General features: G+C 39.6%; 1 protein-coding gene across 2 annotated transcripts in view; it reads right to left on the bottom strand.

The window, feature by feature from the left end:
* Window positions 1–1,504: 1,504 nt before the first annotated feature.
* Hdac8 (histone deacetylase 8) overlaps window positions 1,505–22,788 on the bottom strand; it is a 222,296-nt gene continuing 201,012 nt past the window's right edge. For both annotated transcript variants that reach the window (XM_047536457.1, XM_047536456.1), the window contains one exon: window positions 1,505–2,061. In XM_047536457.1, the coding sequence (XP_047392413.1) occupies window positions 2,053–2,061 (9 nt within the window). In that variant the 3' untranslated portion in view covers window positions 1,505–2,052. The remainder of the gene's footprint in view (window positions 2,062–22,788) is intronic.

Below are 22,788 nucleotides of genomic sequence, written 5' to 3' on the forward strand. Positions count from 1 at the left end.
AGGGATTTGGGTGACCACTTTGGGGGTAGGTCTCCCTGAGAGGACTGAAGTTGAAGCTGGGTTAAGTGAGCCTTTGAGAGGGCAAACTTCGGTGGATGGTTTCTTACAGGCTGGCAATTTGAGAATGTCCTCTTGCTAGCTTCCCTGACTTTCCCCAGTCCTGCACTGTACCTCCCCACAGTTCCATTATTTAAAATCCCTCTTCTTTTTGGGTATAAGTCAAACTGCCCTTAAGTGGAGTGTGTAAAATTAGAATAGTCAGCATTTGAAGTGACTGGTATTAAACACCCCATGCTGTTTAATAAAAGCTTAGCTATTCCATCCCAGGACAACACTGAAGGCTTTTTCCACTACCTTCTGTGGAATGCCCTTCCCCCACTTGGATGCCTGGAGGAACACAACTCACTCTCCAAGGCCCCACTGGTATATATTGCCCCCTTAGAAATGCTCCAGGATGTTTCTCTGACAGGGGAAGTTGCTCCCTCTTCAGTGCTCCCCCCTGCTCTGCATTTGTGTTGGAAAGAGCTCAAAACAAGCCAGGATCTGCTTCTTTTCCTCCTTCGCTTTGTCTGGGAATTCCTAGATGACCAGGACAGGGCTGTGTCCTTATCTCCTATCCTAGTCCCACCAGTTGAAAGAGTTTCATGAATACGTGGTAAATCAGATCATATAATCATGTTTTACTGGGTGTAGTGGTGCAGATCTGTAATCCCAGCTACTGAAGAGGCTGAGATAGGAAGATGACAAGTTTGATGCCAACCTCAGCAATTTCATGATTGAATTTAATTTACTGTCTCAAAGAGAGAGAGAGAGAGAGAGAGAGAGAGAGAGAGAGAGAGAGAGAGAGAGAGAGAGAGAGAGAGAGAGAGAGAGAGAGAGAAAAAGGGTGCCAGTATAGCCCAGTGGTAGAGTGTTAGCCTAGTATGCACAAGACTCTGGGTTCAATCCCCTATACTGCAAAGAAAAAAAAATTCATGATGTGTGCTTGTCCCTTCCTTTTCATCATCTTTCATATTATCCCCGATTCCCATTTTGCCATCTTGCCATCTCCTGAGAAGTTAGGGTAACACCGACACTTTACACCCATGACCCCTTTTCATCCTGTGTGCTGTCTACTCTTAACTAGGAAGTATCTCCCCTATCCATGGAATTGCCCCTCTTACGCCTGACATGCCAACTACCCTTCCCATTCCTAAATCCTTCCCAGGCAGGGGCAGTTCTTCCCTAGAAGCTAGTAAGACCCTCTCTTTGGTTGAAGTGCCTGCAGCTCCATGCTTTCTCCACCATGATCAGCCCCCTGCAAAAGACTTCCATCCCCAGGGCTTGGGGTAGAGACATATTATTTACCCAGCAGGGTCCAACACTCAGGGTGAGCCTCTTAGGCAGAACCAGAGCAGAGTGTGGAAGCAATAGGGTTGTTTCTGGCCACTTTGGTGAGAGGAAAAGTTAAGAACTGTGCATGCTGTCAGTGTCAGTTAACAATGAGACCAATGGAACAAAGAGGTAGGTTTTCAAAGATTTTATTAAGAAAACAAAATAGATATTGAATCCTAGAACAACAGTAGTGGACTCCACCCCACCACCTAGTCTGCTGATTGTTTTCCCCCTTCCCTGGGGCTCCATCTGGATGGTCCTGAGATCCAAACCCTGCCTGTCAGCAGTTCCTATCCATAAACTGGTGACCAGAGCTCCACATTCTCCTCTAGCTTCTGATCTCTTCCTTTAAGAAAATAAAACACCCCTCCCCAACTCACTTAAAAATAATTTTCAAAGATTAAAAACTGCATTTGTGTGTTTTTAAAAAATACTTTAAATGTTGTCTATCTTCCTCTTCCCTTAGGCCTAGTTGAGGACTCTGGGGTGCCTGCTTTCTCACCCCAGGAGGCCGGTTGCTACTCGGTGCCCCTTGGAAATTTTCAGGAAGTAATTTCATCCAAATTTCCCCTGCAGTCACAAATTCCACAAACTGCTCGAATAAACACGCTGTCTTCATTACAGGCACTGCTGCTTAGTGCTGGAAATGTGATCTCTTTGTCAACTAGACCACATGCTTCAGATTCCCTGCAAACAGGACAGAAAACAAAATTCAAATTCAGGTAACGTATGTGAATTATATACCTCAATAAAACTGTGAAGAAGAAAAATTTTACATTTTGGGACCTGCTCTTTTGCTGCTTTTGGGAACCCTGTGACCCTACCAAGTGAACAAATGCAGGCTATCCTGCTGGAAGATGCGCAGCAAAGGGCCCAGATATTCTAATGAGCCCAGCAACCATCAGTCAACTATGTGATTTGCAAGTGAGGCTTTTGACAATCAGTTGACTTCAGATGCTGGGCAGATCCAGCCTAAACCAGAAGAACCACTCAGCTGAGCCCAGCTCAATCACCAATCCACAGAGTCATGAGCTAAACAAATGGTTGTTTTAAGACACACACACACACATACCCACGCGCGCACACACACACACACACACACACACACACACACACACACACAAATGCACATTCATGTAACATTTTCAAAGTTAACTGCATCAAATCTCCCTCCATCCCTAAACTTTCTTCCTCCCTTAGCAGGGTACATCCCTCCTAGCAATGTCTCTTGATTACCCCTGAAGTATGGAGTAGGGGACTTCCACTGCCCTTAAGCTTAAGATCCTTTTCTAAAAAGTGACCATTTGTAAGCCTACAGGACTGGGCTCTAGAAAGGAAAGTTTTGCTCACTTGCTCCCTTGCCAGTCTTTCCCTGGCCCATTTCCCCAAGCAGAAACACTGGACTCCAAACCCTACTGACCACTTCTTCTCTGAAACAGGAAGAATATTTCATGAGGACCAGGGTTGCCTTACTTTTCATTGATCACCAAAGTCTAGCACAATGCCACATACATAGTAGGTGCTCAGTAAATGGCTGATTGAATGGACAAATGTAAAAAAGGGAGGAAAGAGGGAACAATCAGAAATAAACCACTTGCCTATCTACTTTACTTTTTAAATTAACGTACAGTAAATTGACTTTTTGTATGTGCAAATCTATTTTTTGAGATGGGTCTTGATATGTTGCCCAGGCTGGTTTGGAACTCCTGGATTCAAGTGATCTTCCTGCATCAGCCTCCCAAATATCTGGGACTATAAGTGTACACCACTGCATGAAGTTAGATCTGATTTGTTAAACACATGCATAGATTCATTACACAGAACAGTTCCATAACCCCCACCAAATTCCCTTGTGCTATCCTTTTGGAGATACATCCTCCTTCCTCCCCCACACTTAGCAACTGATAATCTGTTCTCCATCAGTGTAGTGCTATCATTTTTTGTGTATATATGTGGTGCTGGGGATTGAACCCAGGAACTTGCACAAGCTAGGCAAGTGCTCTAGCACTCATCTACATCCCCAGCCCTTTATAAAAATTTTATTTTGAGATAGGGTCTCACTAAGTTGCTCACACTGGCCTGGAACTTGTGATCCTCCTTTCTCGGCCTTCCAAGTAGCTGGAATTACAGGCATGCATCGCTGTACCTGGATCTTTTATTAAATTTTTAAAACTTGTTATTAATTATTACAAAGCAATGCATCCTTATTATAAAAAGATCTGAAAGTATAGACAAGTAAAAAGAATACAGGGGTTAGGCAAAGTTTTCTTAGGACACCCAAAACAATAGTCATATGAAATAATTTGATAAATTAGATTTCATCAAAATTTTTCAAAAATTACTGGAGGAAAATCTCCCAGCACAGAAGAAGAATTTCCAATAATTTATTAGATGCTCTATCTTCAAAGAGGGGGAGTCTAACTCCCAATTCCTTAATGTGCACTCTGCATAGAGACTTCTTTACTCTTTCTCCTTGGAAAGGAGGAAGGACCTAAAGGAAATGGGGCATCCTGCATGGGATCCTGGTGCAGTAAAAGGGAACCTGAATAAAGGATAGTTCATAATAATGTATCAATATTGGATCTTTAAGTGTAACAAATACATCACACCAAAGATGGGGGAAACTGAGTGTGAGGCACATGGGAAATCTGTACTATCCTTACAATTATTCAGTAAATCTGAAATTATTCCCAACAATAAAGTCTATGAAAGCACAAACAGATATTTGCTCATGGAAGGAGACCAGTAACACATGGGATTTATTGTTTTATAATATTGTATATTATATATTAGTTAGCTCTTTTGTCACTTTTTAAGCTTTTAAGGTAAGGATATAATCAATCCTCATTTTTGCAGTGCTGGGGATGCAACCCAGGGCCTCTCCCATGCTAGGCAAGCACTGTACCACTGAGCTACACCCAAAGTATTTACCCATGATGTTACTATTGAGTTTGGAGAATTCTTTATATGTTTTAGATACAAATCTGTTGTTGGATATAGGATTTGTAAATATTTTATCTCAGTACATAAGTTATCTTTTTATTCTACTAATAGTCTTTTGTAAAGGAAAAGATATTTTTATGCAAAAGATAATTTTGATGAGGTCCAATTTAGCATTTTTTTTCTTTTTTGGATCATGTTTTTGGTGTTTTAAACTGCTAAACTCAAAATCTCTGGATCATCTTTGATTCTTCATTTGTTGGTTCATGCCCCCTCCATGTCTTATGAATTACCAAGCCCAATCTCAAGATGTCTCTCAAATCTCTTTCCTCTTTTCAGTTCCACTGTCTCCTCCTTAGTCACATGTATTACTTGGGTCATGGCAACAGCTTCTTTACTAATCCTACTCTTTCTGGAGCTGTTCCCCAGTAATTGCTACTTGTGATCACACCCCTCTCCTTCCTTCAGGAGCTCCTGACCACCTATGAATGAAGTACAACTCCTTTGTTTAGACATGCTCCATCCATGTGTTCCTGTCTCATGCCCTTGCTTGTGTGGCTGTCCTTGGTGAGGACATCCTGAAGGGGATCCTGGTGCTGACATGGGGGTCCCTCCATCTGTAAGCCTAGTCAGAGCATGGGGGAATGAGTGAATGCATGAGCAGACAAAACTCCACATTACAACGTTCCAATGACAAGTGTCCACAGAGAGGAAAGGTGGGTGCTGTATTCTCTGCTGCCCTGACTCACTATCCAGTTACATTTGGAGACAATTAAGAGAAACAACAGAAATAATTTCCACCAAAAGTTGATGATGAGCAATGTTGAATTTGGGTAACAATATAATGTAAGCTTAAATAATGCCCATTGTTTCCCTTTCATGTCTAGCTTTTCCAGCAGTGGGTGGTAGCCTGAGAAAATTCTAGAGGCCAACACAGTCTGGGGCCTGGGGGAAACAGGAGTTCAGACCAGAGGGGCAAACCCAAATGCCTAGAGAGGCCAAGACTACTGTGTGTAAAGCAGATTGGGGCAGTGCATATGAAGCCCTCTGGTTGCTTTCTTCATTTTCCTAATTTGAGTCATCCTGAGTATAAGAAATATTTTCCTTTTTCCTCAATTCCATTATGAAAGAAGGGGGATAGTAGAGCAAGTGGATCAGGGTAGGGACAGAGGTAAGAAGGAGAGGAGGGAGGAGGGGAGGGAAAAGGAAGGTACAGGGGAATGAGATTGAGCAGATTATGTTATATGCCTGTATAAATATGGCATCATGGTTCCCATTATTACGTATAATTGTGATGCACTGAAAAAAATAAAGAAAAAGAAAACCCAAACTGTGAGATGGTAAATGGAAACTCACACTTGGCCTAGAGTGAAATATTCTAAGTGGAGCGGAGGAGTCTGAGGCAAACAGAAAGGTATATACTTGCGAAGTGGAGAACTGCAATTCAGCTCCAGAAATTTACTACTATGTGAGCATGAGGGCCCAGTGTGACCAGATCTTTCCATTTTTTAAGAGAAATCAGAAATTTACTTTTTCTTCTTTCTTTCTTTCATTTTTCTTCTTCTTCTTCTTTTTTTTTTTTTTTTTTTTGCTGTGCTGGGGCTCCAAAACAATGTTTCATGCATGCTAGGTGAGTTCTCTGACACAGTTACATCCCCAGTCCAGAAATGTACATTTTATGCAAAGTTTACACAGTGTTAAATGCAGACAACTGATTGAAATTTTAAAGAATATTGTGTTGGGCATCAGTATGAGTGTCCAAAGAAAATAATTTTGGAGGCTAGATATGGCTTGTGTACTCCCAATTTGTAATTTCTGGTTATCTCTGGGATGGTCTTGATTTATATCAGTGGCACTCCATTTCATTCTCAAATATCCTGGTTTGGACAATAAATGATATTGCAACCCATCTCTGATGTACAAGAAGGGACTGCCCCAGGATGCAGGAGGAATGTGTTCTATCAGTTCACTGATTAACTGACTCGATTGTTCTTCCCCTTTTTCAACAAATATTTTTGGAGTATCTACTCAGTGCTAGGTATTTTTTTAGGTGCTGGAGAGCACTCTCTCTAGTTTTTGTCTTTTTATTTAATGGACTTGAGTTTTAGAGCAGTTTTATTTAGGTTTACAGAAAAACCAAGCAGGAAGTACAGAGATCAGATTATACACACATACACAAACACACACACACACACACACACACACACACACATACTCCCTTATGCTTTCCCTTGCAGGCAGTTGCCCCTATTATTAACATCTTGCATTAGTATGGTACATGTATTACAGTTTGAATGAATATTAGTACATTAATATTAACTAAAGTCCACATTTTCATTAGGATTCACTGATTTTATTTTTCAGTGCTGGAGATCAAACCCAGGGTCTTGCATATGTGTGCTGTACCACTGATCTACATTTCCAGTCCTAGGGTTCACTCTGTGTATTGTACATTTCTACAAGTTTTGAAAAGTGCATGGGGTTATGTGTCCACCATTATAGTATCATGTGGAATAGTTTCATTGCCCTAAAAATCTGAGCTCCACTTATTTGTCCTCTCTTCCTTCCCCAGAAGTATGGAAATCATTCATCTTTTTACTATCTCTGTAGTTTTACCTTTTCCACAATATCATATGCTTGGAATCTTATGTTATAAACCCTTTTCAGACTGCCTTCTTTCATTTAGCAATATGTACTTATGTTTCCTCCATGTCCTTTCCTGGGGGGTGTATTGGGAATCAGACCCGGGGACACTTTACAACTGAGCTACATCCATAGTCCTTTGTAATTTTTAATATTGAGACAGGGTTTCAGTAAGTTGCTTAGGCTTTGCTAGGCTGCTGAGGCTGAACTTGAACCTGGGATTCTCCTTCCTCAGCCTCCCAAGTTGCTGGAATTACAGGTGTGTGACACAGCACTTGACTCCTCCATGTCTTTTTTTGGGTTGATAGCTTATTTCTTTATAGTGCTGAATAATATTCCTTGTCTGGATGTACCATGGTTTATCCTTTCACTTGCTGAATATCATCTTGTTTGCTTCCAAGTTTTGGCAATCATGAACAAGTCTATCATAAAAATTCATGTATAAGTTTTTGTGTGGACAGGGGTTTTTCAGCTTATTTGGGTAAATACCAAGGACAGTAATAGCTGGATGGTATGGTAAGACTGCTTAGCTTTGCCACAAACTGCTGAACTGTCCTCCCAAGTGGCTGTGTCATTTTGCATTCCTACCAATAATAAATGAGAGTTCCTGATGCTTCACATCATCTCCAACACTTGGTGTTGTTAGTATCTTGGATTTTAGTTATTCTAATAGGTTCGAAGTGGTATCTAATGGTTCCTTTTTTTATTTTGGTTTTGGGGAATGAATCCAGGGGTGCTTTACTATTAATCTGCATCCTGGCCCTTTAAAAAATTTTTAGTTTGAGACAGGATCATTCTGAGTTGCTGAGGCAGGTCTTGAACTTGTGATCCTGTCTCAGAATCCCAAGTAGCTGGAATTACAGGCATGTGTCACTACACCTGGCAGTATCTCATTGTTTAAATTTGCAGTTCCTTAGTGACACATGATTTTAAGCATATTTTCATGTTTCTTTGTCATGTGTATATCTTTTTGGGGAGCTGTTTACATATTTTATCTATTTTAAAATTAGGTTGCTTGTTCCAGATATATTGACCTATGCCTGTAATATCAGCTACTCAGGAGACTGAGTTAGGAGGATTGCAAGTTTGGGTCCAGCCTTGGAACTTACTGAGATCCTGTCTCAAAATAAAAAAAGAAATGAAAATAAATAAAAAGGGCTGGGGATATAATTCAGTGGTGGGCATCTCTTGGTTTAATCTCCAGTATGGCAAAAAAAATTAGGTTGTTTGTTTTCTTATTGTTGAGTTTTAACAGTTCTTTGCATATTTTGGATATATAAGTACTGTACTAGTTTTGCAAATATTTCTCCCAGTCTGTGGCTTATATTTTTGTCCTCTTATTACCTAGTCTTTTAAATGTAGAGTAAGCTGTGTGTGATGACTCACACATGTAATCCCAGGTACTCAGGAGGCTGAGGCAGGAGAATAGCAATTTTAAGACCAGCTTGGGAAACAGCCATACCCTGTCTCAAAATAAAAAATAAAAATGGAATGGGGATGTAGCTCAGTGTGTAGAGCACCTGGGTTTGGTCCCTAATCTCTCTCTCTCTCTCTCTCTCTCTCTCTCTCTCTCTCTCTCTTGCTCGCTCTCTCTCTCTCTCTCTTTCTCACACACACACACACACACACACACACACACACACACACCACACACAGAGCACTTTCTGAGATGATGGAATTATTCTATATCTTTGCTGCCCAACATGGTAGCCAGTAGTCACATGTGGCTATTGAGCACTTGCAATATGGTTAGCGCAAGTGACGAACTTAATTTTAGATTTTATTTAGTTAACTTAAACTTAAATAACCACATATGGCTAGTGGTGGCTGTATTGGACAATGCAGCCACCCTTGTGTTTTTTTGTTCTTTTCTTTCACAACACTAACTAGGGGTCATCCTTATTTATTCTTTTGTTTTAAAGTTTCTTTTCACTCTTTGCACCGATGATTCTGGTAGCCTCAAAACTGGCATCCACCTTAAGCACCTTTCCCCCCACTCTCTGTAGAGTTCCACATATATCCAAGCAAATAAAAGATACTCAGAAAAAAAAAACTGGCATCCTTGTTTTCTTCCTTGTCCCCTACAAACTATTCTCTCTCTCTCTCTCTCTCTCTCTCTTCTTTTTCTGTTTTTTTTTTTTTTTTTTTGCAGTGCTGGGGATTGAACCCAGGCCCTTGTGCTTGTGAGGCAAGCACTCTACCAACTGAGTCATATCCCCAGTCCCACAAGCTATTCTCTATATAGCAATCAGAGTATTTTGATAATACTCAGGTCATAGTATACCACTCTTATGCTCAAAACCCTCTAACAGCCTCCAATAACACCTAGAATAAAATCTAAGCAACTTCACCTGCAGGAACTGGTCCCTTCTCTCCTGCCTCCTACTCACACCTTCCCTGTTCTCTTGGTTCTAGCCACACAGGTTTTCTTGGTGTGGTTTGAATACGTGAATAATTTTCCCTCTTAGGGCTTCGTCCTTTATACTTGGTGTTTCTTCTGCCTGGAATGCTCTGTCCTTGGATATTCCCATTTTTTATCTATTTCATCACCTCTGTGACCTTGAGTGAACAGTTCTCAACTCAAAAAAGTCACCTGTAAGGGGGCTTATAACCATTCAAGCTGAGTGACCACTAGACAGTCACACCTTTTCTGTCACCTGATCCAATTTTATTTTCATTAATGCACTTTGCTCACCCAAAGCATCTTGTGTGTTTATTTGTATGCAGTCTGTCTTCTCTCACAAGCTCTAGGAGGGCAGGGGCTTTATCTGTCTTGTTCATTTCTCTGTTGTTAGCACTCTCTACAGTGCCTGGCATATACTAGGTACTCAATACTTATTCATTGAAGGAACAAACATCTGTAGAGTTATAGGGCAGTGGATTAAGCACTTTCCCATTAAATCTACAGAGGTTTAAAGCTTGATCTTTGCTCTTAGGGACCTTATAAATGTGGTTGAGGTGAGCAAACACATGCTAACAATTGGGGAATCAGTGCTACCATGAGAGGTGGCAAATGAGTTCTGAAGGCAATATATCACAGCAGTTTGGAGGAATGCCAAAGTGATCCCAGGACCCTTGGAAGCTGTGTGGCACCACATAACAGACAAGAGAATTTAGGACTGTTGAAAAGTATTTCCCAAACTAACATCTTATGAGCAATCCTTTCAGGAATGTTGTCACATCTGCTTAGCATCTTTATTAATAGTCATCTAATATTCTTCTATGTATCCATTCACCTCTAAAACTTTAATACCTATTTCAGCCTCATCTAGCCTAAGCAGCAACAAAAACAAAAATAAAAAAGACTCTATGTGCTTATTACATTTTAAAACATACATTAAAATAAATATGACTTTTTTAAAATTAAAAATGTCTAGCCAGGTGCAGTGGCGCATGCCTGCAATCCCAGTGGTTCAGGAGGCTGAGGCAAGAAGATCACAAGGTTAAAGCCAGCCTCAGAAACTTATTGAACCCCTGAACAACTTAGTGAGACCCTGTCTCAAAATAAAAATTAAAAAGGGCTGGGGATGTTGCCCAGTGGTTAGGCACCCCTGGGTTCAATACCTGGTACAAAAAAAAAATTAAAAGTGTCTTCATGTCACCTCAGATTGTCTCTCCTATAGAGGAACATGAAGCACATTTTGATAAAAATGATTGTAGGAATGTCTTTTGAGCAGCTCATGCCCAGGATGCTCTGCATCCATTGACCTCTAGTACATGAAAATCTCACATGGTGTGCTCCCTACTCCATGCAGCTCCCTTGCACAATCTGGTCCACTTCTCTGTCCATTCATTGCACAAGCCTCTACTGGTGTCTACAATGGCCTAGGCCCTGTTCTGGGCACTGGGATCATAGAGGAGAACAAGACACAGTCCTTGCCCTCAAGGAGCTCTTGGTTCAGTGAGCAACAAAGATATTCAAAGTCAAGCACATCATCACCCATAGCAACGGGGTAATAAAATACCCATATGTACAAAATGCTGGAGGCAGAAAAAGAGAGGGCATGAAAAGCTTCACAGAGCAGGTGGCATCTTGAAGGGCAAAGGTGGAAAAAATGTTCCATGCAGCAGGAACAGAGCAGCAGGATATATAAAGGCAACTGCAAAGTTTTTGTGGCCAGAACCCAGGATGAAAGTCAGGCAGAGGGACAGGAGGCTGGAATTATAGAAAGGAGAGGGGATCTAATGTGATATGGGACTAGAGCAAGCTTTCCAATTGTTGCCCCATTATGGGAAGTTTGAGGGTCTTCCTTTTACCTGGGAGCAATGGCAGTCCAAAGAATTTCTGTGAAGCCTTGGGCATGTGCTGATGTGAATGGCTGATTTTTAGCCTTTAATTGTCAACTGCTTTGCTTGCCTTGGAATGTCGATCCCTCCTGTCATCAGAAAGCCTTTCAATGACAATTATGTGGAACCACCAATTACCACTTGTCTTTTTCTGACCTGAATTAGAACCTGGGGTTGTGGATTAATCCCACCAGGCTTCTGGCACTTACAGGATATCAGCACTTAAAGGATATTACTCTGATGGTTAGGGTGCTCTGGTCTCAGCTTGCAAGGCACTGCTGTGGCCTCAAACGGAATCGAAGCAATTTCTAAAATAGCCTATGATTCATTTTTTCTCCCCTCCTGTGCCTAAATCTGCTGGCTTCATGTGGAGGGATGGGCACAAGTAACTGTAGAGGTGACATCACAGGAGTGGGCTGCATGCCTGCCAGGCAGCTTGTGGAGCTGGGTCTCAGCAGTTGTCTATCTGCTGGGCTGGGCGATGCCTCCCAGGCGTTTTGGAGTCACAGCTCCCAGGTTCTTTGGTTGACGTGCCTTCTCCACATTTCTTTTTCAGACAAAAATTCTGGCCTGGGAAATCCAGGATAATGGGAATAGCAGTGGTAGGAAGAATAATACAGCCTTACATCTGTATAATGCTTTAGAGTTTTGAAAGCCATTTGCTCCATTTTGCTCCACCCAAACACCAGTGGGAAATGGAAGTTGGGATTTTCGACTTGAACTGGAGACAAATTTTTGCTCTCTTGCACAAAAGAGCAAAATGCTAACATCCCCTATTTGCCTCAAAGCACATCACTATTAGGCCTCGATGCCACCAGAAGGTCAGAGAAACTCCCTTCAGCCTCTAGGTGCTTCCTGGAAGATAAATTCTCCAGGAGAAATTGCCTGGCAGGCACAATCTATTAACCATGCCATCCGGATTGAGCCAGCAAATAGTGCCAGTCTCAGTGCTGCCAACTCCTTCTGCACACCCTGCTTTACAGTCCCAATGGTCCCAGAGACTTTTACTGGAGCCAAAGGCATGGCCACTGACTGTAGAGCCCTGAAGGTAGGGTGTGTCATGAACATCTGGAAGTGCCAACCACTGCCAGAGTAGCTCAAAGGCCTGTGAAAGGAAAACCACAATTCGGGTCACATCAGCCATTACTGCAGATCTTGAAGGGAAGGGCCACTGAGCCCAGCCATGAACAGCTGAGTAGGGTGGAGGGATTCTTTTCTTGGAGGAGCCATAAAAATAGTTCTGCAACAGTCTCATGTTTACTCTGTGATCTTCCAGGATGTGGTCCTAGCATGACTTGGTGTCCCCAGTGCTCTATTTCCATAGTTGATATGAAAAGTCTCCCCTGGCCTAGCATCTCACCACTGATCTTCCCCAGCATCATGGGTACCAGGCTTGAAGCCAAGGGGATGGCATACACTTGCTTAGGCTTCCCAGATTTAGATTAGATTTAAGTGTCACTTGTGTGTGTGGGGGGGTGTGCATGTGTGTGGGGGGGGCAGGGTGGGGCAATGGAAGAAATGAGCCAGAGATGCTCAGTAGTACTGTGAGAGTGGCAGGTGCTCCTGCTGTTTTTGCCATAACTGTGGCCATCACCACTAACACTGAATGAAGCCGGAAGGACTTAATGAAAGACCACATGTGCTGGTCAGTGCCTTGAACATGCCAACTTCGCAAACCAAGATGTTTCCACTAAGACAATTTTGTCTGTTGGAAATCTTGGCGGGGTATAAAAGTGACCCTTTTGAAAGTTGAATCTATAACCTATATGTGAAAAGTGATTGACAGAACAGAACATCACCACCTCCAGAGCAGAACTTGTTTTCCAGCTCACGGGGGAAATGCGCGCCTATGAAAGTAGATTAAGGATCACCGCCTCAGCCTGTTTTAGAGATGTGAATAAAAATCTTGGCTTGGGACTTCCTCCTCTCTGGTTGACTGACTTTTCAATTGATTTGTATTTATTAGCTAATGAAATTAAAGTTGTAAAAATGATAACAGAAACACAATAAATCTCTCCCACAACTGGCTGTTTCTATGTCACTATGGTGCATTCCTCACTTTGATTACTTCAAAGTCTATTATTTTGTTCTCAATTATTCTGTTTTTCTGGCACTGGAGAAAATCAATTTGTTTTATTTTCTCTTATTCATGCACTCAATTATGCTCTTCGGGCACATTTAATCACTTTGATGTTTTCATTTTATGGCCCGTCTCTAGGCACTTCAGCTGCATTGCTGCCAATGGGCAAGCAGGACTAATTTGCATGTCACAATAGACTTGAAATTCTAACTCAATTTAGAAATCTTTATGAAATCTCCCTCCAAAATATGCTTGGAGCTGCAAAGAGGCAGAAGGATGTGGGCAAACCAAGAGCCTATAAAGATGCTTCCCTTTCTCAAAAGACTCTCAGCTCCTTGGTGGCCTGACCATGGCTTGGGGATGTCCCCATCAAGGTATAGCAGAGGAGTTCGTGGGATGCAATATCTGTATAGTTTCCTCTGGAACTCTATGGTGAGAATCCTGCAGAAACTTCCTCTTGGTAGAAAAGTCAGGGAGCCTGGCCTGCTAATGCTGGTGTTAAATGACTCTCAGCACTGCTGGGTTTGGTGGCTGAGCTCAAGATAGCACCTGAGTCTCAGTGGGTTAAAGGGTCTCTGGGTTCACTGAGAAAGTTGTCAACAGTTGGGACATTCCAGAACCCTGAGTGGCTTACCTTATTTTCTCTAATCATTTCCAAAATAATAATTTTGCCCCTGGATCATTTTAGTGCTAAAAGCTGGAGGGGAATGAGCAATATTAATTGCTTTTGGCATGTTTTTTGGACAAACAAACAAACTCACTTAAGTACATTAGAGTCCTCCACCTGCCCTTCCAAAATTGTTGGTTTGTTGTATGCAACAATTAGCAGCTCTACCAGGCAGAAGGAAAAATCTGTATTTCTTCTTCTAAGCTTTGGGCATGATCCTCAACTTCTCATGTGGGATCCCAGTTCTCCCCACTCACTGGCATTGTGACCCTGTACAAGGTAATTAACTTTTCTAAACCTCAGTTCTCTCATATGTTAAATAATATTATCATGAAATAATCTTATCTACCTCAGAGATAGATTTGCTTCCTAAACTTCAATACTGTCAAGAGTCTTACCATTTTTACATATCACTTATGTAGAAACCTTTCTTATATGAAGTCATTTTTGATACTTAGCTTCATCTTAAGCAATAATATCAGTGAAGTCAAAGAATTTGATGTAATAGTTATATTTCTTTCTAATATATGTTAAAACATATATATTAAACACACTAAATCCATTCCTGCCTTAGGGTCTTTGATCCTGTTTTCCCTTCATCTAGAATGTTCTTCACCTCAATTTTGTAAATCTCCTCCACTCATTTCCTTAAGTTCTATTCCCAAATGTCACCTTTTCAAAGAAACCTTTATTGATCACACTATCTAAAAGAGTTTCCCCTGAATTAATCAGTAATCAACACCAAATATTTATTTACTTATTGCTTGTCTGTTTCACTAGAATGCAAGCTTTATGGGCAATGTAAGCTCTCTTTATTTGTCCTCTGTAGTGCTGTATTACCAGTGCCTAGAACAGTTCCTGGCACAGATTAACACCAAATACATATTTCTTGAGTGAATGAAAGATGAAAATAGAAAATTAGCCTCTCAGTGATGAAGCCACCCTTCCACTAGTTGGGAGTCTGAATTTCTACTCTTGCCCCACAGGAACGATAAACCAATTTTCTCCAACAGGGTGTCAATTGTAGCTGAACAGGGAACTAAGACTTCTATCATTTAAAAAAAATTAATATTTTTAGGAATCTAAACTTAAAGAGAATCTCAGTGGAACTTGAAAGATGATACAGAATGTGCATATTTCATTGATGTGCATATTTTGAGTTATGGTATATGCTTTGATTATTGTTCAGAGAGGCCTTTGAAAAGCCATTCTTAACATAAACATTATCAAAACACATATGAAATATGAAATAAACATTCAGATATGAAAGAACATTTTGTCTTTTTTCTGCTCCATCTAGTATACTCCTAAAAATTGAAAACCCCTTTAAAGTGGTTCCCTAGACTTTTACTCTCACCTAGAGGTAATGGGGTAGTGAACCCCTCCCCTGACAGTATGGTGTCAGAGGAAGCTTGCTGAAACAGAAGATTTAAATAAGATCTTGAGTTTCATAACATCATACCTAAAATGTTCAGGATACAATAGAAAACCATTCATCATAACAAGAGCAGGAGACTCTTAACTTGAATGAGAAAAAAAGAAAAACAAACAAATCTCAAAATAATCAACAGATGACGACAGAGATGAAAAAGATATTGGGAATATCTGAGGAGTTTAAAGCAGCCACCATAAGAATACATCAATGAGCAATTACAAACATGCTTGAAACAAATGGAAAAAAAAAAAAAGTAAGTGCTGGCAAAGAAACAGAAAGAAAAACTAAAACTAAATGGAAATTTTAAAACAAGAAACTAGAGTATGTAAAGTAAAAAACAACATGTATTTCTAATAGCAGAATGGCAGGGGTGAAAGAAGAATTAGTGAACTAGAAGATCAAACAATAGCGATTACTCAGTTTGAACAAATGACAGAAAATAGACTGAAGAACTGAGAGATTCAGGGACCATGCAGGACTATGATAGAATATCTAACATTCATGTCATTAAAGAGATCTAGTATTCACATCAAATCTGAGAGGGAGGGCTAAAATTATTTGAAAAAAATTATGGTTAAATATTCCCTGAAATTGGCCAAAGACAGAAAACCTACAGATTCAAGAAGCTAACTGAACCCCAAACAATATAAACCAAAAGAAATCCACACCAAGACCATCATAATTACAATTCCAAAATCTAAATGAAGAGAGAAAAATGTAGAAAGCAGCCAAAGAGAAATAAAGTATTACCCATAATTGATAATTCATTGATACTTCAAATGACAATGAATTTCTCATAAAACACAGATCAGAAGAAACTGGTACAATATTTTTCAAGTGCTAAAAGAAAAGAACTGTCAACCCAGAATTCTATATCCAGTGAAAATATCCTTCAGGAATGAAGAGAAAATTAAGGTATTCATAAAGGATAGAAAACATTGAGAATTTTTTGCTAGTAGACCTATCCTAAAAAAGAATAGCCAAAGTTCTTGAAATGGAAAGGAGATGATAAAACAAAGAATCTTGGAACATCGGAGAGGAAGAAAGAACAATGGGAAGAATAAAAATATAGGTAGATATAATAGATTTCAATTATCCTCTTGAGTTTTCTAAATTACATTTGGTGGGAAGTAAAATTTGTAACACTGATGTGCTTCTAACTGTATGTAGAGAAAATATTTGAGGCAAGTATTTAATAGATGGGGGGGCGGGGAGGAAATGTACTTAAAAATAGACAAAGCCTCTCCACTCATATTGCTAAAATGTTGACAACAGTAGACTCTAAGAAGTTATATGTATACAATATACATCCAGAACAACCAATAAAAACCAATATAAAGAGATATAATAAAAGTACTACAGTTGAATCAAAATGGAATTTGAAAAAAGGTACAAATCACCCACAGTAAAAGACAGGAGAAAACAGAGAAACAAAGAATGGAAAACAAAAAAGTAAAATAAAATGGGAGAGTCAAACCACAGCAAAATTACACTGGATATAAATGATCTAAATACAGCAATTAAAAAAACAAAGACTGGCAGTGTCACTAAAAATGACCTAATTATATGTTGCCTACAAGAAACTTACTTTGAATATGATAAAGATATACTAAAAGTAAAAGGAGCTCAGTTGGTAGAGTGCTTGCCTCACAAGCACAAGACCCTGGGTTCAATCCCCAGCACCACAAACAAAACAAAACAAAACAAAACAAGTAAAAGGATAGAATATGATGTATTGCTATGTTGATATCAGATAAAGTAGATTTCACAGCAGTCAGTCTACTAATAAAATTACCATGGACAGAGAGGGACATTATATAACAGTAATAGGGTCATTTTACCAAGACATAGCAATCTGAAATATGAATGCATCAAACAGCAGACTTTCAAAATATGTGAAGCAAAAATTGATAGAACTGCATTGGGAAACAGATAAATCCAGATTTAGAGCTGGAGACTTCAACATGACTGTCTCAGCAACCAACTGAGTAACTAGACAGAAATTGACCAAGGATGGAGAAGAACTTGACAATGCTATCAATCAACAGGATGTAACTGACATTTATAGAACACTCCAAACAACAGCCGAATACACATTCTTTTCAAGCACTCACAGGTCTACCAAGATAGGTCACATCCTGGCCATAAAACAGGACTCAACAAATAAAAAAAATGAAATTACATAGAAAGATTTTCTGACCAAAATGGTATCAATGTAGAAATTACAAACTCCTGAAAAAGAAATCTCCAGGCCCAGAGGGTTTCACTGGAGAATTGTACTGAAGAAGAGAATTGACACCAGTTCTATACTATATCCTGCAGAAAATAGGAAAGAATATTTCCAAACTTATTTTATAGGGTGATTAGTGCCCCTATGCTAAATGCTGATGATGACAGTAAAAGAAAGAAAACTACAGACTAACATTCCTCATTAATATTGAAACAAAATCCTCAAGAAAAAAAAATATATAACATACCAAAGTATGCAAGGTATACAGAACTGATTTAATATTTGAAAATCAATCAATTTAACCAATCATATTAAAAGTTAAAGAACCATATGTTAATATATAATATATATATACTAATACTGATACATATTCATAGTATATATATGTCAGCATTAATGTATATATTGGTATCAATATTAATATCAACTAATGCAAAAATAGCATTTGACAAAATTAAAACACATTCATGATAAAGTCCTTAGAAAACTAGTACTACAGAGGAGGCATTGCTTCAAATCGATGGAGAAAATATAGAAAATCTGTACAAAAATCTACAGCTAACATCATACTTAATGATGAAAAATGGAATGTTTTCTCTCTCTATGTTCTGGAATGAGGTGAGGATGTCTACTCTCACTACTCTTACGCAACATAGTACTGGAAGTCCTAACTAGAACACTAAGGCATGAAAAGGAATTAAAAATACATAGATCAGAAAGGATGAAACAAACCTGTCTTTATTTGCATATGAATGATACTCAATATAGAAGATCACATGGAATCTGCCAAAGAACACCTAGAACTAGTAAATGAGTTCAGTAAAGTCACAAATATAAGATCAAGTATGAAAATCAGTCATATTTCTATATACTGACAATGAACACATGGTAACACAAATTAAAAATACAGTTCCAGTCAGGGGTGGTGGTACATGCTTGTAATCCCAGTAACTCAGGAGGCTGAGGCAGGAGAATCACAAGTTCAAAACCAGCCTCAGCAACTTAGCAAGGTTCTAAGTGACTTGGTGAGACCCTCTCTCAAAATAAACAATAAAAATAAAAAGAACTGGGGATGTGGTTCAATTTTTAAGTGCCCAGGGTCAATCCCTAGTAATAATAATAATTATATATATTTATATATATATATAAATATATATAATATATGTATTATATCTATATTCATTTCCATTCATGATCATTCAAAAAGAAAGAAAGGAAGGGAGTGAGGGAGGAAGAAAGGAAGGCTTATATATAAAATATGTTTTGCATCTGTGTGCTGAAAATTAACAAGTGGTATTGAAGGAAGTAAAAGAAAATCTAAAAATGGAAAGACATACCATGTTCATGGATTAGAAGAATCAATATACATAGTAAAGATGTCAACTCTCTCCAAATTGATATATAGGCTTAATATAATTCCTTTCTAAATAACATCAAGATTTTTTGAGTAGATACAGACAAGTTTACTCTAAACCTTTTATGGAAAATTGAAGGAACAAGTTTAGCTAAAATAATTTTGAGAAGGACTGGGGAGATAGCTCAGCTGGTAGAGTGCTTGCCTTGCAAGCACAAGGCCCTGAGTTTGATCCCCAGTACCGCAAAAAAAAAAAAAAAAAAAAATTTTTTTTGAGAAGAAGAAAGTAAGAGAAATCACTCTGTTTGATTTTAGGATTTACTATACAACTATAGTAATTATGACTATGAAGCAATAGACATATAGATTAATGAAACATAAGAGAAACACTGGAGAGACTGAGATAGTTGCCTTAGAGTGAAAGGGAATTTTGGAGAGGGAGGTGGTTCTGGGGAGCACCTGAATTTTCTGCCCTTCTGCCAGAGAGAAAAGGTTTACATTGTGAGTTAAGGGATGATCTGCTTTTCAAGATAAACAGAAGCACCCTGGAATTCCTAGAAGTACCAAGAAAGGAAATAGCACCTGAGACATTTAAATCACTCACCCTTTAGTTCATTATTGTTCTAGCTGCCTGCAGGGGTAGTGGTTAGACTTTATAAACCAAGAATTGGGACATAAAGTCTGACAAAAGATTAATGTCTTTTTCTTAAAAATCCCTTCCAAACATGGATTAATTTTTCCTGACTACAAAAGCAATAAATGTACATGGCAGAAAATTTAAAGAATATTTTATTTTAGTTAGACTTGTTCCTTCTACTTTCCATATAAAAAGGAATAAAGAACAAACAAAAGAACCCAGGTATGGTGGCAAAGGTCAATAATCCCAGAGACTTGGGAAGCTGAGTCAGGAGGATCACAAGTTTGAGGCTAGCCTCAGAAGCTTAGTGAGGCCTTAAGTAACTTAGTGAGATCCTGTCTCAAATTAAAAAAATAAAAAAGGGTTGGGGATGTGGCTTAGTGGTAAAACACCTCTGGGTTCAATTCCCAGTACCAAAAAAAAAAAAAAAAGAACAAAAATTACCCATAATACCAATCTTGGTAAAGTATCACTGAAAATAACTACTATTAGCATTTCCTTCTAGTGTCTTTCTGTTCATAGCCATAAACTCACTCACTTACTCACACACACACATTATATATGTTTACGAAATTGAGATGACATGGTATTAAAATGTTTTGCAACTTGTTTTTTTTGCTTAACATTATTATTATGAGCATATTCTTGTGTCATTAAATTATTTTTAAAATTTGCACTTTAATTGGTTGTAACACATTTTTCCATATAGATGTCCAATGTGGAATCAGTACCACACCTCAAATTCAATACATCAAAACAGAAAACATTAAGCATGCTTCTGTAAAACTACAGCTCTCCCTCCAAAGTTTCCCATCCCAGTTAGTGTCCAACCTAGATGTCTCAGAGTCACTTTTACTTCTTCCCTTCTCCTTGATCCTTTACAAATGACACATCTCCAACTGCTGAAAATACACTCTTCATAAATAGTCTTGGGTTACTCCTCCTTACCTTACCACTGCTGTTTTAGCCCAGTCTACCCCTTGTTCTATACCATCATGATCCATCCCAAATATCACTGTATCAAATTTTATTCTAATTCCAGAACCTAAAATGGGTCTCACTTTACCATATATGATATGGACTAATCAGCCTGAAATTCAAGGGAACCTACAATCTGTCCTTACTCTTACCATTCTTCATTTCCCTTGCTTATTATGATCATATCCTCACTCTGATCTATTCAAATCCTCTAAGTCTTCTGAAAGCTGTCTCCCCAAATTCTTACTCCCTGGCTGGTTTTATATAGCATGAGCTCCCACTATAATCTGATCTGTTCAAGGGGGCTAATTTTGTCTTTTCATCCAGACTTCTCAACTGTTTATCAGCAGCAGAGACCATGTTTTCAACTTCTCTTATAGCTTCTGTGGCACCAAGCCATAGAAGAGGGAGAAGGTTCAAAAATGTGTGCCAGCCAGGTGTGGTGGTGCACACCTATAATCCCAACTACTTGGGGGCTGAGGCAGGAGGATCATAAGTTAGAGGCCTGTCTTGGCAACTTAATGAGATCCTGTCACAAAAAGTGTGAGGGGGGCATGCTGGGGGTGTCATTCAGTGGTGGAGCACTTGCCTAGAATGTGTAAAGTCCTGGCTTTCATCCCCAGCACTGCCCACCCAAGAGGTGACTGATTGACCTGAACTTTAAAGTGGAGATATACTTATACCTCTTAAAATAAAGCTGGTTCAGAAATCATTTTGGGAGCCTGGGTAGGGTGAGGAGTGTTTTATAGGGGCGACTGGAAAAAAAATCCAGTGGGAGATGTGGAATTAGCTTGACAGGTCAATGTTGCCAAATGGAGGAACAGCACCAGGACTGGGTTCAAATACAAGCCCACTGCTTATTTTTTCCATGACTATGGGCATGTTACACAACGTCGTTGGGTACCAATCTCCTGTGTCACAAGGAACTTTGAGGGTTAAATGAGATGGTATCCAGCATAGGGAATGGTGTTGTATGCTTTCAATAATGGTAGATCCCATCGCATGAATTTAATAAGAAATTTCAAATCTTCATAAATGACTTGCCAATAGTTTTCATGGTTTGATAAAAGGTTCTAAGTTACCATAACTTTAGGGAGCAACCTCTAATTTTATTTTAGAACTTGTAAAAATTTTAGTATGATATTTTTATGACTTATTTTTCTGTTTAAAAGCAACAATGGCAAACCTTTCCATTTCTTATACTCTTTTTGGGGGGAGGGTGGTGCTGGGGATGAAACCCAGGACTTTGCACATGCCAGGTAAGTATACTACCACTAAGCTACACTCCCCAGTCTCCATTTATTATACCCTTTAGTGAAACAGAAAGGAAAGAAAGTCTTCAATGGAGAATCCTGGGTTGTCAGTAGGATCCTACAAAGAACCACAGGGAAATGGAGAATACAGAGAAGGCAGAGTTGAGGAAGGGAAGGCGGGATAAGGCATGGATGTCACAGAGACCTTTACCTGATGTCATGCAAATTGTTTCAGAGTATCCTCCATAATCTTGCTCCCAAGTCCTCCCAAGAAGTCCTAAAGTAAATGGTCAGTCTGCTTCTCAGGAAGCAAAGGAAAGTATGTGAGGAAGCCATGTTTCCATGGAGTAGTGTTCCCCCCAGGCAGGAGCACTGCTTCCAACTTGGGGCTCCAGCAGGTCTTGAACATGCCCAGACCTGAAGTCCCAAATGCCAGCCCCTAGAAGGATGTCAATCTCAGACTTCAGGTTGCCTGAGGAGGTGCTGTCCACACCCTGAACAATGGTTCTCTTGTAAACATTCCTCACAGATGTGCAAAGGGTCTCAGCTTGGGGCTGTGGAATTAAAAATATCAAACTGGGGCTAGTGGCTTTGGCACACTTCAGGCAGTAGGAACTGGGTGAGCTAGCCTCTTCAACCTTCTGTCCTCTTGTCCTTTCCTACCTAGCTCTGAACAGAGTTGGAAGCTTCAAATTACAATATGATGGGGGTGATGGAGGCATGGCAGGATGGAGGGTTGGTGAGGGTTAAAAGGCCTAGGTCAGGGGCCAGAACTTCAAGGGTTGCTTATGGCAGTCTTCCTCTCATTTCCAGGGAGACAAGAGATATCAGGTGCTTTGTATCAGTCCCACGGAAGGAGCTGGGTGTACATTGTGGGATGTCAGAGGTTTACTAGGGGCTATTGGAAAAA

The sequence above is a fragment of the Sciurus carolinensis genome, chromosome X, assembly GCF_902686445.1.
Source record: "Sciurus carolinensis chromosome X, mSciCar1.2, whole genome shotgun sequence".
NCBI lineage: Eukaryota > Metazoa > Chordata > Mammalia > Rodentia > Sciuridae > Sciurus > Sciurus carolinensis.